The sequence below is a fragment of the Apis cerana genome, linkage group LG2 (genome assembly GCF_029169275.1).
Source record: "Apis cerana isolate GH-2021 linkage group LG2, AcerK_1.0, whole genome shotgun sequence".
In the NCBI taxonomy this organism is placed as follows: domain Eukaryota; kingdom Metazoa; phylum Arthropoda; class Insecta; order Hymenoptera; family Apidae; genus Apis; species Apis cerana.
Window position 1 is genome coordinate 1,899,630 of NC_083853.1, and position 16,318 is coordinate 1,915,947.

General features: G+C 16.9%; 1 protein-coding gene across 2 annotated transcripts in view; it reads right to left on the reverse strand.

Moving 5' to 3' along the window:
- Positions 1 to 16,179, reverse strand: part of LOC107992899 (serine/threonine-protein kinase minibrain) — a 67,389-nt gene extending 51,210 nt beyond the window's left edge. For both annotated transcript variants that reach the window (XR_009828988.1, XM_062072067.1), the window contains exon 1: positions 16,005 to 16,179. Coding sequence is in view for 1 of the 2 variants with exons in the window: in XM_062072067.1 (XP_061928051.1) it covers positions 16,005 to 16,164 (160 nt within the window). In the remaining variant the exon portion in view is untranslated. The remainder of the gene's footprint in view (positions 1 to 16,004) is intronic.
- Positions 16,180 to 16,318: the final 139 nt, after the last annotated feature.

The following is a 16,318-nucleotide window of genomic DNA, read 5'->3' on the forward strand; positions in this document are numbered from 1 at the left end:
TTATGATAATTATCTTATAGTAATTTTTTAAATTTATATTAAATATTAATTATTTAATATATAATAAAAAAAATCCTAATATTTTTTTCGTATCTTATAAAATTATAAATTATAAAATTATAAAATTTATGATTAAAAACAAAAATTCTAATTTATTAAAATTTTAAATTTATATAGCAATGCCAAAGCTTATGTAAGGTTACTTTCAAATATAAATATATATTGAAGCTGAATTAAAACTTGATAAATGTTTGTTGTAATTATTGAAAATAAAAAACATATCAACGAATTCAATGTTTTTTAAATATATATATTGTATAAACACTAATAAGTAATATTGCATTAACATTATAAACTTTGATTATACCACAATTTATAACAATCATTAAGAAATAATTATAATAAAATTATTAAGTATCTTAAATTACTTATTATATGAATATATAGTATTTTTATGATGACATTAACATATTAAAAATAAGATAGTAATTTTTATATAGGATAATTATTTTATTAAAAAATTAATTACAAAAAATATGTAATAAGAACAAGCTTTTGATTTTATACAATGGTTAAATATATCATATTTCAACAATTCAAGAATGATATTGAACAAATCCAAGAGTACATATCAATTCTTAATTTTTAATTTTTAAGATATTGAATTTTTATTTATGAAAAATTTTTAAGGTAAAGATAAAATGCAAATTAATACGAATCTAAAATTATCAGAAAAAATTCGTATCTGATTTTATTGAAATTACAACAAATTAATAGAAAAATTTGTAATATCATAAATTCAATTTAATTTTTCTTTCAAGCATAATAAATTTTCTTATTTTATATAAAAATGACATTATAAAATATAATTAATGTTATATAAATATTGTCAATTTTTTCCTACATTTTATTTAATAAAAAAACCAATACGTTGTTATTGCATATTCAATCAATTCAATTATTCAATATATTTATAATTATATTTTTATAATTATAATTATAGATTTCTTTTTATCTTCGTTCATAGAATGTAGGTATTATTTTTTGAAAAAAATTGAAATATAGATATTAAAATTTAAAAAAAAAATAGATATTAAAATTTCATTATCTATGCATACAAATGTATTTCACAATATATTATAAAAAAAATAAAATTATATCATAAAAAAATTATAAAAAATTGTATAAAAGTACTATATTTGCTTAAAAATTTTTATTTCGTTATATTTGTACTAATTTTTTTAATTTTTAATTAGTTTTATGCTAATTTATAAGTAATATAATAGAAATCAAAGTATACAATAATATTCGGTTAATTATCGTAGAGATATTTTTACCAATTCTTAAAACTAAAACTGTTAAAATATACATTGCCTTTAGAAATTTAATATATTACTTATCAACTATGAATTTGAACTCTTTTTTATGTCACTTATAAGAAATGTTTTTCTCTCTCATTGTTTCCCACGAACCAGTAAAAAAAATGACATCGGAAAAAAAAATTGCTACAAAATTTTAAAAATACCCATTTTCATGATAACTAATATTTTCCGATTCCAACAATTATTGTACAAAACTTTAACATTTGATGCATCTTTTATCTTAAAACATTTTTAATTTATAATATAAAAATAATTCATTATATAAAAAACTAGTTATTAAAAATTTAATTTTACTTAAATATTTTTTTAAAAAATAATAAATAATAAATTTTTTTATACATTAATTAATAAATACAAAATATTAAATATAAATTTTGTATCTAAAAGCAATTATCTAAAACTATTATATCTAATTATAAGTTTTGCTATTTTAGTTTCTTTATTTTTGCATAAAAAGAAAATATATCTTAATTATTTGATTGCTCATTCATTTTTTAAATAATAAATAAAAGATTTATTTAAAAAATATGCAGTTAATATGTGTAAGACGTCAAAAATACAAACAATACAGTTAACAATATTAACAATACAGTTAATATTGTGATCATTTAACACGAAATCAATCATTTTTTTAATATATGTTTAGAATTTCAATAAAACTAAAATATATTGTAATTCGTATGAAAATAAGGTTTAATTTGTTATTCTTCTGTTTTTGAAATTTTTTAAAAAAATGCAGATCTCTAAAATAGTAATATGGATTAATTTTCATGAAAATTATCTTCATAATAAATTTTTATCCTCCCAATTATTAAATATGAATTTTTTATTTTATTTATATTTATGATATTGTTATTCATCGAATTTAAATTTTATAATTCATTATGAATAAATCATATTTTTACATAGAATTATCATAAGAAAAAGATAAATTTTCGATGAAAACTGGATATATAAAATTGGGCATATGAAATATAATGATACTAAACATTATATATAAAATTAATTTATTAATAAAGCATTATTAATAAAACATTTTCATAATTTTAAATATAAATTTTAAAAACATTATAAATTTTCAATGAGAATTTGATAAATGAAACTGTATATATATTTATGTATATCTGTGGCATCAAATATTATATATAACAAAATATTTTAAATATCCATGAGAATCTAAAAGAGATAATATATATATTATCATATATATAATAAATTTTCTATATTAATTAGTGAATCAAAATTTTTGAATTCAAGTCATATAAAAAATATATTATAGTCATTCAATTTATTTTGGCATCAGCTACAAGCTTACCAAGTCTAAAATATACATAATGTTATTTGCAGAAATCAAAATATTCTCGATTTTTTATTGAAAAAACAAATTTTTTAAAATTTTATTAGTTCGTAATTAATTTAATAGAGATTTTTAATTTTTGTTTCAAACATTTTTTGTAACATTATGAAATAAGATCACAAAAATGAAGAAAATTTTTAAGCTAGATATCCATTTGTTACATATCTATATATCATATTATTATTTTGATATTAATGTGGATAAATAAGTTTTGCATGTGTAGTGTTGCATAATAAATGATACGAAAATACGCGAATACGAAGAGTTAACTTATTGCATATTCTTATATTATATCAATGTTACGATACTAATGAAAAAGTGTTATATTATTATCCAAAAAAACATAAAATAGACCGAATTATCATTTTTTTGTTTTTTGGTTTTTCTTTGATCGTTATATCAAAAAATGATATGATTTTCTATTATATTAAGATGAAAAAATTGTTGAAAAAGATTTGATTTTAATTTATATTATTTATATACGATTAGGACGCAAGCAATTCTGAATTTAAATTATGAATTTGATCTTTTTATATATATTTTTTTATACGTGCAACTTTTCAAATTTCAGAAACAGAAATTTATTTTTTTTTTAAATAATTATTTTCATTTAAATATTTATGAGCCAATATATTGATTCAAAGTATTTAAATATTATTTTTAAAAAAATTCTGATTTTAATAAAAGTTTATATTTATATAGAACATAATTTCTATATATGCAATTGAGCAATTTTTTTATTAATAGAAAATCTCTTTAAGGAGATAATAATCAATTCCCAAAGTATTTTTTCATGTTTTGAATTTAATTTTATAAATTTTTTTATGATAGAATAATAATGAATAAAATTCTGAAAATTTTGTATTTAAAAAATGTTTTTTATTTTATTTCATATGTAAATTGTTACAAAGTTCATTGCAAAATTGTATTAAAAAATTATTCTATTTAAGACAAAAATGCATTAATGCATTATATTAATAAAATTTTAACTATTGATTTCACTTTCTTAAAATAATATTAATAAAAGAAAATTACTTTATATATAATATGTACATATAATTCATTATGTTTTACATATTTAAAGTTTTATTAAAACAAATTATTTATTAAATTATAAAAATAAAGAAACTGTTTATTAAAATTTTATTCAAAAATAAAATAATATTCAAATACTTTTATAAGTCATAGAATTTAATACTTTTAGTACTTTATTTCATAGAGATAGAATATATATAATAAAATATACACCATAAAAATTAAAAATTTTTTTTTTAATCTTTCTCTAGATGAAAATAATAATACATAATTTAATTAAGCTTATAAAATTAAAATTGGCATATTTTCTTTTTTTTTATTTCATTTAAACAAAACATCAAGTTTTAAAGTTATATATATATAAATGAAAATAAAAAATTGTTGAAATTTTCAATCAATATTAAAATAATAAATCAATATCAATAAATCAATCAATATTAAAATAATAAATTATTGATGATATAAGTAAGTTAAAAATCATCATTATTATTGATTTTCACAAAAGTATGCTTCAAAAAGAAAGAACAATTAATTTAATGTTACCAATTTTAAGCTAATTAAATACAGTAATAAATAATATAAAAGATATATGAAATTTAATCTATATGAATGTCTTTTTAAAATGAAATTATATAATTCTTAATATATTAATCAATATAATATATTATTTTTAAAAAAATATATTAATCTAATTTCAATAAAGATTTATTTATTCAAAAGATATTTTAATGAATTTATTATAAATTTATGAGAGATATGAAAAACAAAAAATCATCAATCAAATATTACTTTCAAAAGAGTACTTTTCGTAGTTATAAAAAAAACTAAGATCCTATTTCTTACGATATATGTCGTATCTTCCATTTATATCCGCAAACAACGATGATACGTAATGTATCGCGTAACGGTGATATGATATGCAGATACGCAACAAATGGATAGCAGTTTTAAACCACGTTTCCATTGCGTCGACAATCGACAAAATTGCTTGCAGGAAAAATTTAGCCAATCAGTTTTGCTAATATGGATCTATAATATAATCTAATCATCATAATGAAATAAAATTTTGAGAGACTGAAAGAAGGATCTCAAATTTAATAAAATTTTAATTTTAGTTTATTTAATTTTCAATATTAATAAAAATCTTTTGGAATTATATATACATTGAATGTTTTATATATATATATATTGTGACAATGTGTGTTAATATATAATCGCTACTTATTTAATGTTTTTCTAAACATATTGTGGTAATGATCAATAAAATAATATCACCAAATTTAAATAAATATAAACTTAATATAAAATATATATTTATAGAAAACTTAAGCATTTCTTTATTTATGAAAAATAAAATTCTTGAAAAATACAATAACTGAAATTATAATAAATACAATTGGATCATCATATTTTATTATATTACATCATATTATATTATATATCATATTATCCTATTTTATTATATATATATATCAGCATTAGTAAACCAATTCATCAATACGAAATGTTCAATAAAAATTTTTGATAATAATAAGATCATAATTAGTTGCAATCGCATTTATAATAATTGCAAAAAGAAAGAAAGCAAATAAATTAAAAATAAAGATTTTGGATATATTTCAATTTACAAATAAAAAAATCTATAATACAATTATTTTATGAAAATTTGATTTTAGATGATATCCATCTTGAGTATAAATGCAATAATGAAATTTGTATAGAATGAATTTAACATTGAGTTTGAGTATTTATTAAATTTGATCAGACCAGAAATTATTAAAAATAATATAAGTTTTGAAAAAACAATCTATCATAATAACTATTAATCATAAAAGATCATTTTGATTCACATTGAATGATTTAATATTAACAATTGAAATATATAATCTTATATTATTATAAATAATGAATCTCTGCTAGTTTCGACACAATTTTTTTTGATATTTATCAATATCAGTCAATGCTATATTGATTAGCATTTTAAGCCATATGGCACAAACTACACATGTTTACTATTTATTTGGCATTATTAATGGCTTTGCCAATTAGCAATTGCAAACGTAATAGAAACAACTTTATTTTGTATATGTATATACAGGATATTCATAAAACACCTTTGATTCGATTAGAGGCCAAAATCAATGAAAAGTTAATATACAAAAATTTCAATTATTTATTAAATTATAAGCAATTTAAATTCGTGTTAGACGAACAAGACGAGAATAAAATGCAAACATTCTTGCTTTATTTCTGTATATATGAAAAATTCATGTGTTTAATTTATTTAAAAACAAAAAAATGTTTTTATTATTTTTATATATAGAATTTTTATATTTACATCCGATAACGTAATTTGTTTTCAAAGACATTTCAAAGACATTCAATAAATAACGTAATTATTTTAAATAATCAAAAATAAGAAAAAAATTTCAAATGAAAATTGTTATTAAATAATGTTATTATTTGATAATTGTTTGATTTTGAGATAATATTGAAGAAAGTCATCTTTAAATCGTTATTCATTTTTATGTTTCTAATTCTATCACAATGTTAGAGCGCTATCAATTAAAAAAAAAAAGTATAAAGAGATTATAAAAAAAAAATGTAGAGAAAATATTACAGAATGCGAAAATATTTTTTTATATATCATATTATATATTATATAAATTTTATTCAGAGGTTAAATTTGTAAAATAAAAATTTCTTTAATATGTTCGTATATTTATATAAATTTTATTCAGAGGTTAAATTTGTAAAATAAAAATTTCTTTAATGTTATGTTCGTATATGTTCGTATGAAATGATTTTATGAATAAAATAAAAAATTCATAAAAAATATTCTATGGATAGAATAAAAAAAATATTAAAAAATTATTTTTATGTTTATATATTAGTTACGAAAATAAAAATTTTATTGTGAAAATTATTTTTGTAAAAATCAATAACCATTGCCAAATTTATAAGTCCGTATTTTTTAAATAAATGTGAAATCAGAAAAATAATAAAGCCTCTCCTATTTTCGCATGAACTATAATTTCAATATATAATCCAATTTCAATAAGATTTCAGATATCAATTAAAAAAATTGATGGTATAGGATAATATAGACAACCAACTATCCAACAAAGTTTACTTAAAAAAGATAAATTATAGATTCTTATTAATAATATTATTATATTAATTTAAGAAATTTTATTTTGAAAAGAACTTATTTTGTATTTAAAATGTCAAAAAATATGATGGATTTTTTTTTTAAATTTTTAATCTTCTAATTTTTAATCTTCTTTCAAGAAAAAAATTGCAAAATAAGAACTTAGTAATTTTAATTTATGACTTATAATTTCACATTATAAAATTAATATTTTTAATAAGAATTTATTTAAATAAATTAATTTAAATTAAAATTAAAAGAAATAATTCAATCCAATAAAATTTAAAATTAAAATTAAAAAATAAATAATTAGCATGAAATTTCTTGTTGATTTTATTCATTTTTTGAATTTAATGGAGACAAAAATGAAAAACATAAAATGTAATTAAAATAGAATTAATAATTTAACATTTGACATTTTTTTTTTTACATAATCCATTCAGAAATATAATATGATTGCAGAATTAATTTAATGAAAATGTTTCGACTGTCAAATGCTGGCACATCAAAAATATATTGCCAGTATTGTATTGCCGATTAACATATAATTTACAAGTATTTGTGATTAATAAAATATATTAACAATAAAATAATCATATTTATAAATTTGAAATAATTTATGGAAAAATTTAATTCATAAATATATACATGTATCATATGATAATCATTTTTAACTTTGAAATAGAATTACCGAAAAATTTGATCCACAATTGCTCATAAAAATATTCGAATACTAAGATTTACTTAATTTTAACGATATGTATCTTTATTAATTATAGAAAAAATGAATTTAAACTTGTTTTTTTTTCGATAAAATATTTATTATACTTTATAAATATGAACAATTTATTTAACTAATTTGATAAATTAAATATTAAAAACTAAATCAAATCTGATTATTTCTTCTATGACAAAAATATTTGAACATTTAAAATTTATAGTAAAATAATTACAATAACAATTTTTCATAAAAATTAATTAATTAATTTTTCATAACTAACGGTTTTGATATTTTTTTAATTCTATAAACATTCTATTTGAACAATTTAAGATATTAAAAATTATAGAAATTAAAAATACATATATCTATAAAGAATATAAAAATATTTTTTATTAACAATATATTCTATATTTATTTTATTATATTTTAAATGAATTTTTTATTTTTTGTTAATATATATTATTATTTTTTACTTATTCGATGATCTAATTGTTTACATGATAATCATGCAACTGCATAATGTTCGTTAATTTAATAATTTAAATTTGCAATACAAACTTATATATATAAAATATAATATATACATATTTCAAAATTAAAAATCTATTTTTTTTTTCATAAATTATGATGATGACATATTTCAATTTTATAACGAACTTGATACAATTACATGATTGTTTATTCATACAAATTGATTCAATATTGGAATAAAAATATTTTACCAAAAAAATACATATGTTATCATTGTTAGCAATAACTAAGCTTATGGCAATCAGAAAGAAATCAGAATAGAACTTCGATAATTTCTATCTAGTGAAAATTTAAAAATAAAGATATTTTTTCTGATTTGCGAAATATAAAAAATAATAAAACTAAAATGTAAAACTAAAAATATAAAACAATTTTTAAAAGATCGAAAATAATTTTACAATAACAAATATTATAATTATAAATATTAAATACATTGATATTGTTAATGGTTGGATTTGAAACATTTTAAATACAATATCTATTAAATTTCTTAATCAGTTCATTTCTTATACATTTTGGATATTGTCCGTTATAATATCGACAGAAATAAATAATGCTTACATAATTACAGATATATAAGTATATAAACGAAATTCCATGTAACAATAACAATCTTTTTTTGCAAATATCTTGAAAATTAAGACTGAGCGATGATAACATGCAAAAAGTAATTTAAATTTACTGCAATATATATAAAATTATGAAAATTGGCAACTCCTTTTTTAATTTATTTTCATTTTAAAAATATATTAATTCTTTTTCTCTGAATTAAAATTTAAAATATATATTTATATTTATAATAAGAAATTTAATAATAAAAATATATTTTTGATAATTATTATATATAAATAAATTATTATATTAAATAATTTTTCTATCTAAATATCTAAAGTTTTAAATTTTGTTCAAATATTCAAATATTTCATTATTCATAAATTATAAATTCTTATTTCATTTGCATCATACAATCTTACATCACGAAAATTTTCTGATGTGTTTAAAAATTGTATATGATTTTTGTGACATACCATATTCGGCTTTTTTCATATTTCGATTTATTTATATTTAATAAAAATTAATTATAATTTCGTTAAAAAAATACCTTTTTTTTAAAATTTTCCAAATTTATATATTATTTAGTAAATTGCTTTTGAAAATCTATTTATATTAGAAATAGGGCTTTTACTAAAGCTTTTTGATTTTTGAAATTTTGATTTTGTCTTAAAAAAATATTCATCATACTTTAAAAAATTTTTTTTCTTTTTCGATTGCTTATATTTTTTTATATATCTTGATATTTAAATTTATTTATAATTTTATTTATTATAAAATGAATTCTACCAACTATATTGTTGATTTCTTAAAAAGATTTTTCTTTACAATATAAAGTTATAATAATTTGTCAAAAAAAAATATATTTTTTTTTCTAAAGTCATTGTTGAAACTGAACGGAAAATAACAAATATCTTGTAATATCGCTCTAAAATACTAGTTCCTCTACAATAAAGTCGGAAAACAAATATATAATAATATTCATTTTTAAAAAATTTTCATTCTGTATACTCAATTTTTTTTTAATAAAATTATTTCATATTTTTGAAAACATTATTGAAAAACAAAACTGACTTATTATTATTATTATTATTATTATTATTATTATTATTATTATTATTATTATTATTATTTAGTAATCTAATTTAAAGAATAATACAATGAAAACAAATATTTAAATTTAATTTAATTATTGCAACTATATATTATGAAACATGAATTTAATGCGAATTTAATGAATTATATAAGTTTACGACTAGCTGTATATAACATATCTTTTTATGATCACAATTTCATTTCAAAATAATCAAGAATAAATATCATGTAATTTTTATATATATATTTTTATATATATTTTTCGTTTTATTACAATTGAGAAATAAAAATTTTATCATATTAATTTTTTTTTTAAATAGTAATTTTATAAGTATATAAATCATACTTATATAATGGATACTGTACAAACATATAAACTTAACTGTTCAAACGAAGAGTTCTATTGAATTTGTATATTAGAGACTATCATATAAATATGATAATTATATAAGAGAAATCATCTAACAGATTTATTAACAATATGATACTCGTTCTTGTTTCTTTAAAAGTTTGTACAAAATTAAAACTTCATAATCTGCATGATTGTTATTAAGAGATTTCCAAACGATGAAATAAAAACATTTTTAAAAACAATATATAATCAAACATATATATATATATATATATATATATATATAAAATCAAGTATACAGTTAACCGAAAATAAGCGATAATATGTTTGTTGTTTATTTTATCGCATATCATTAAATGAAATGGTCTTGTTGTAGCTAATCTTAAGCTTATCTCAATATATTATTAGATTATGTATAAAAAAAAGGATATTTTATTTAAAAAAAAAATTAGCATGATTCTAAAATTTCCCACTTTTTAATATATAAAATATATATATTTACATTATATTATCTCTCTCTTTCTATTAAACAATTTTTATCTATAAATTTTTCTTTATATTCTTAATTCTTTTTTAAATATTCGATCACATTCAAATGAAAAAAACTGTTAAAAAATTTTTTATTTCTGATTTATTAATACTCATTTCGAGATAAAATATTTATTATATCAAAGGAGAAATTATAGAAATAATTTTATGATAGATAATAGAACAAAACATATGATATATATTGATAGCAAGATTATTATATAGATTATTATATAGACTATTATATAGCGAGATATTATTATAATAAAAAATATAATTGAATCAACTGGCATATAAATTCTTTTTTTTTAATTCATATTAATTTAAATAATTTTCTAAAGGATGTTTTTCTATTTATTTATGACAAAAAATATTTTTTGATTTAATTTTACACAATATTTTAAATAATAAGATTTTTAACATTAGCAATTTAGTAACTAATAATTGATTAAGATTGATATCATATAATATTGATATTATCAATTAATACAATCCATTAATACTAATTTATAAATTTCAATCTAACATTAATATTAATGATAAATGAAAATATTCTTACAAATACCAATATTTGTTTAATGACATGAAATTATTAATATGCTATTTTATTTATTTTTAGTGGAAAAATTTTAAGACATTTCTTTAAATTTAACTTTATTTTAGTTTATAAATATAAAAATAATTTTATAATATTGATTATGTAATATTAATTTTTAAACATGTATAACGTATAATAAAATAACCTAATTATATATATAACAATATACAATATTGATATTAATTATTTTTTATATCATTTTTTTTATATTTATTATCAAATAAATAATTTTATATAGTTTTAAATATATATCTTTAATTTCATAATATAATTTGATATATTTCATAAAATATTGCACAGGTATTAATATATACAGGTCTTTGTAAAATACTAAACAAATTTTGATTCGGTATTGACTTGCTATTATTTTGAAAAATATCGATATAGTAAATTAATATTAAGTAAATAAAATTTTGATTAAAAATTTCATCAATGTCTTTTATTGTATATTCTGCTATTGAATTATTTGAATATCATTAGTACTATCAATATCAATCATTTATATAGTAAGTTTCCAATCATAATTCTTTAATTTTTAGAATTTTATAGTATTTTGTCTAATATTTAATATTTTGATATAACTTGTAATAATAAAATATCAACAGATTTCATTTTATTATTACCTTAATAATCTTAATCGAGGTAATAATATCAATTGTAAAAATTCATAAAAACATTTTGTATTCATTCCTTTTTATAAATTTACAGATTCTCAATAAACAATATATAGTGTTTGTATCATTGCTAAACAATAATTTTTTGTAAATGATATGAAAGAGAAAAATTTGTATTCTTTAATAGTTTTGATAAATATTTACTATTTACTACTGGAAAAGATTATTACGATAACCTTGATATATTGACATATATTATCACTCTTCCGAATAACTTCCAAGAATATTCATTGTTTGTCATTCTTTAAAAAGTTATAAATTATTAAAAACTAGATATTTTCCACGAATTTTCAAGATATCTATATATATATCTATATGTTAGGAAATATAGATATATCTATATGTAAATATAAATATTATATATATAATATATATATAATATATATAAATAACAATATTAATAATATAATATAATATTTATATGACTTAATATAATTTATAATATGATGATATTATGATATGATTGATATTAATACAAAATAGATTAATTCTTATTTCCTAAGAACTATATAAAGAATTATTTTTTATTTCATGAATTTTGATATTTTCGTATAATGAATTTGTAACAAATATCTTATAAAAAAAATCTTCATTTGGAACATTTTTTTATTTTTTTTATAATTTAATAATTATTAATAAATATTGACAAAATATAACGATTTTTAATAACTAAATTTATTTATTTGAAATAATTGATTTATATTAAATACATTCTTTAATAATTTAGTAATTTTAGAGTACTATATAGAGCTAATTCGATATTAAGATTTTTTCTTATATATGCTATGTTGTTAATACATAATTAAATGTTTCATGCATTAAATTTTTAAAGTGTAAATTTCTATTGATATTACGAATATTATCAGTAAATCTATATATAATATATGATAACAACAAATTTTACATATATAAGACATTGTAAAATTAAATTCTTAAATTTTAAACAATTTAAGCTTATCTTTAAAGCATAAAGAAAAAATAAACAGAAAACATCAATAACTAATAAATATTGCATACTTATAAATCAAGATAGATTAATTAAGAATTTTTTCATATTATTTTTTTTAATTTAATTTTTTTATTTCAACGTATATAAATTATAAATAATAAAATATAATTATTTTTTATAAAATATAAACTTCTATCTTATTTTTTCAAAAAATTTTCTCCGTTGATTTCTTTAACAAACTAATTTCTAAATAATTTTTAAAAATTTTTTGCATTTATTATTTATAAACACCTAGAGAAAACGATATGGACAAAAAAATCACTCTTTGCTATTTTCTTTAAAATATAGAAACAAATCAAATATGGAAAAATTTTTAGCTAACAGTTCAATTAGTTCAATCGTAAAAACTATTATGGAGAATTTCATTTCATTTCATAAAAATTAATTTATATTGTTTATCATTTTATTTTAAATTCATTTTGTTTTCATTGTATATTTTGATGATTTCTCAATGAATATTTTTTTAATAAAGATATATAGATAAATAAAAAAACATTTTTCTTGCATGAATTTTAATTAGATAAAATGAGTTTGATATGTTTATTTTTTGCATGTCAATGAGAAAGATTTATATAAAATCATTAATTCTTGGTTTAATTTATAAATAAGAAGAAATAATATATATATATATATATATATATATATATATATAATAATATAAATATATATATATTTATATTATATATATATATAATAATATAAATATATATATATATTATTTCTTCTTATATATATCCATAAAAGCTGTACAATGCAAGCAAAAAATGGTAGGGAAACAGACGGTATTGAAAGAAACATTGTAAATTTCTTGATGAAAAATCTATTCAGAACGATTATTTTTTTTTATTTCGTAGTCATATTCATGCATATGCATTCATATTCAATTTAAATCATTATTCTGTCAAATATAATATGATTGAATTCTGTTAATATCAAAAGTAAAATTTCTATTACAAATACTTTTGCAAAATGTTATTACATTAAAACTATTTCATTCTTACTATAACTAAACAGGTATTTATTTAACAATAATATGAATTATCTGATATTTTTCATTTAATATTACATTAATCATTAATTAAGTTTTTCCATTTATTTATCAAGTTTATAAAAAGAACATAACGAATAATTGTAAAAAAAGTCATTATTTCCATTTTTATTTCCATAATTATACTTTCCAAAATAATTTCAATTCTAAATATTTAGCGTTTATTGTATGTTAAAAAAATTTTTTTTTGAATATTTTTCTTCATATTTTAATTCAAATATACCACATAAAAAATCGTTATAAATAAATACTGGTATAAATAAAATACAAAAAACAATAAACAAAATAATATAAAAAAGAAATTTAATAAAATCAATTATAAATTCTTTTAATATAGCTAAATTATACTTAATTTTAACCAATTAGGCTTAGAAATTACTTTGTTTATGAACTAAATATTAATAATAGAATCTATTTATCATATATGAAGAATGTTATGTTTCATATTATTTAAAAATTTTTAAAATATGCTATGGATTAACTATTATCCATAGATTAGAGAATTGGCATATCAGTATGCTCTTATATATAAAAAAAAAAATAGTAAAAAAATAAAAAAAAACTAATTTGAACTCAAAAATTTATTAAAAAGAAAGAATATTATGTTGATAATGGTAGTATTTATATTAAAGATTAAATTAAATCGATAATACTATATCTAAAGAAATAATAATTTCACAAATAATATTAATATTTTTCCCTTTTATATACTATCTCTTTCAACACAATTAATTTATGAAAAAAATAAAATATATTTTTTTAAAAAATGAAAAAAAGATACGTAAATATAAAATGAGATTAATGACATTACATATATTTAGAATACTAGACAATTGAACTTTACAATATTATTAATTCGAAATAGAATAATTTTTTAGTTTTTTTATATTTTTTTTTATATCTAAACAAAAATATCCCTTTTCATATCTCCCATTACGTTATATAAATATTATATATTATATGTTATTATTATTATAAATTTTAAGTCATATTATACGAATTTACGTTGTTAAAAAAAGTTGTATATAAGAATCTATAGTGTACATATATATATATAAACGAAATATTAGTATGAAAAGAAATTACTTATGAAATTATAGAATATTTCTAATTCAGAACTATTATACTTTTATTTTATTTATTTTAAGTACTATAGTATAATATATATATATATATATATATATATATATATATATAGTAATTTTATATGATAATATAATATCTTTCTAAAAAGATGTTTGACTAAAATAAAATATTAAGTCTAAATGTAATATTACTATTATCTATCTTTTTAAACATATATATTGATACTATTAAATATCAAAATATAAATCTATAAATAAAAATTTATATAAATGTATAAGTAATAAAATATAAATATTAAAATATAAAGTATAATTTAAGTAAATTTAATTTCAAATGTTTATCGAAAACTTTTTACAGTTTAGTTGTTTCCTAATTATTAAAATAACGTTATAGCAATGTAGACTAATATAAATATATTAATTATACACTTTATTATAATGAATTTATCATAAATTTAAGTAGAAAGTTATATAATTTAAGAATATAAGTTAAGAATATAAGTCATTCTTATTGTAAAATTTGAATAAATTTTAATGAAATATTTAATATTAAAAGAAATTTCAATGTAATTTGTAATTTAATTAAATTTTTTTTTTAATTTTATAAAATAATTAAGTTTAGAATGATATAAAATAGATGTTTTCATTAAAATCATTAAAAAATATGTTTATTAATAAAAAATAAATTAATTATGATAATCTGAACAGAGATTTTAAAAAAATCTTTATTTTAATAAATATAGGAATGAAGCAATTTTTAAGAAAATCATATTCTATGTATCTAATTATTCATATGATAATCATTAAATTGATCCCAGAAAAATTCATAGATTTCGACAATAAAAAAAATAAAAAAAAAGAAGCATAATTTTTAGTCTATACTTACGTTGTTGCTTATGCCTGGATTCCATAAGGATCATTTGTTCGTGTTTGTGCCATGCAGCATCAGTAGTGTCTGTTCCCGCCATACCCCTCGCACCTGCAGAGGGTGGTTGGACACCCCCACGGCCCCCACCGCCTCCGCCCCCGCCGCTTCCATACTCCATACCAGCGGCACCCTTACCCTTCCCTCCCTCCCACCCTTTCACTTCTGCCCCCGGCAGTCTTCAGATGCTCACAACATGGGGCACGTCAGCCCTCTCAATACCGCTTCACAGCGCGCGCACTCTTTCTTTTTCTCTTTTTTTTCACCACACTTCT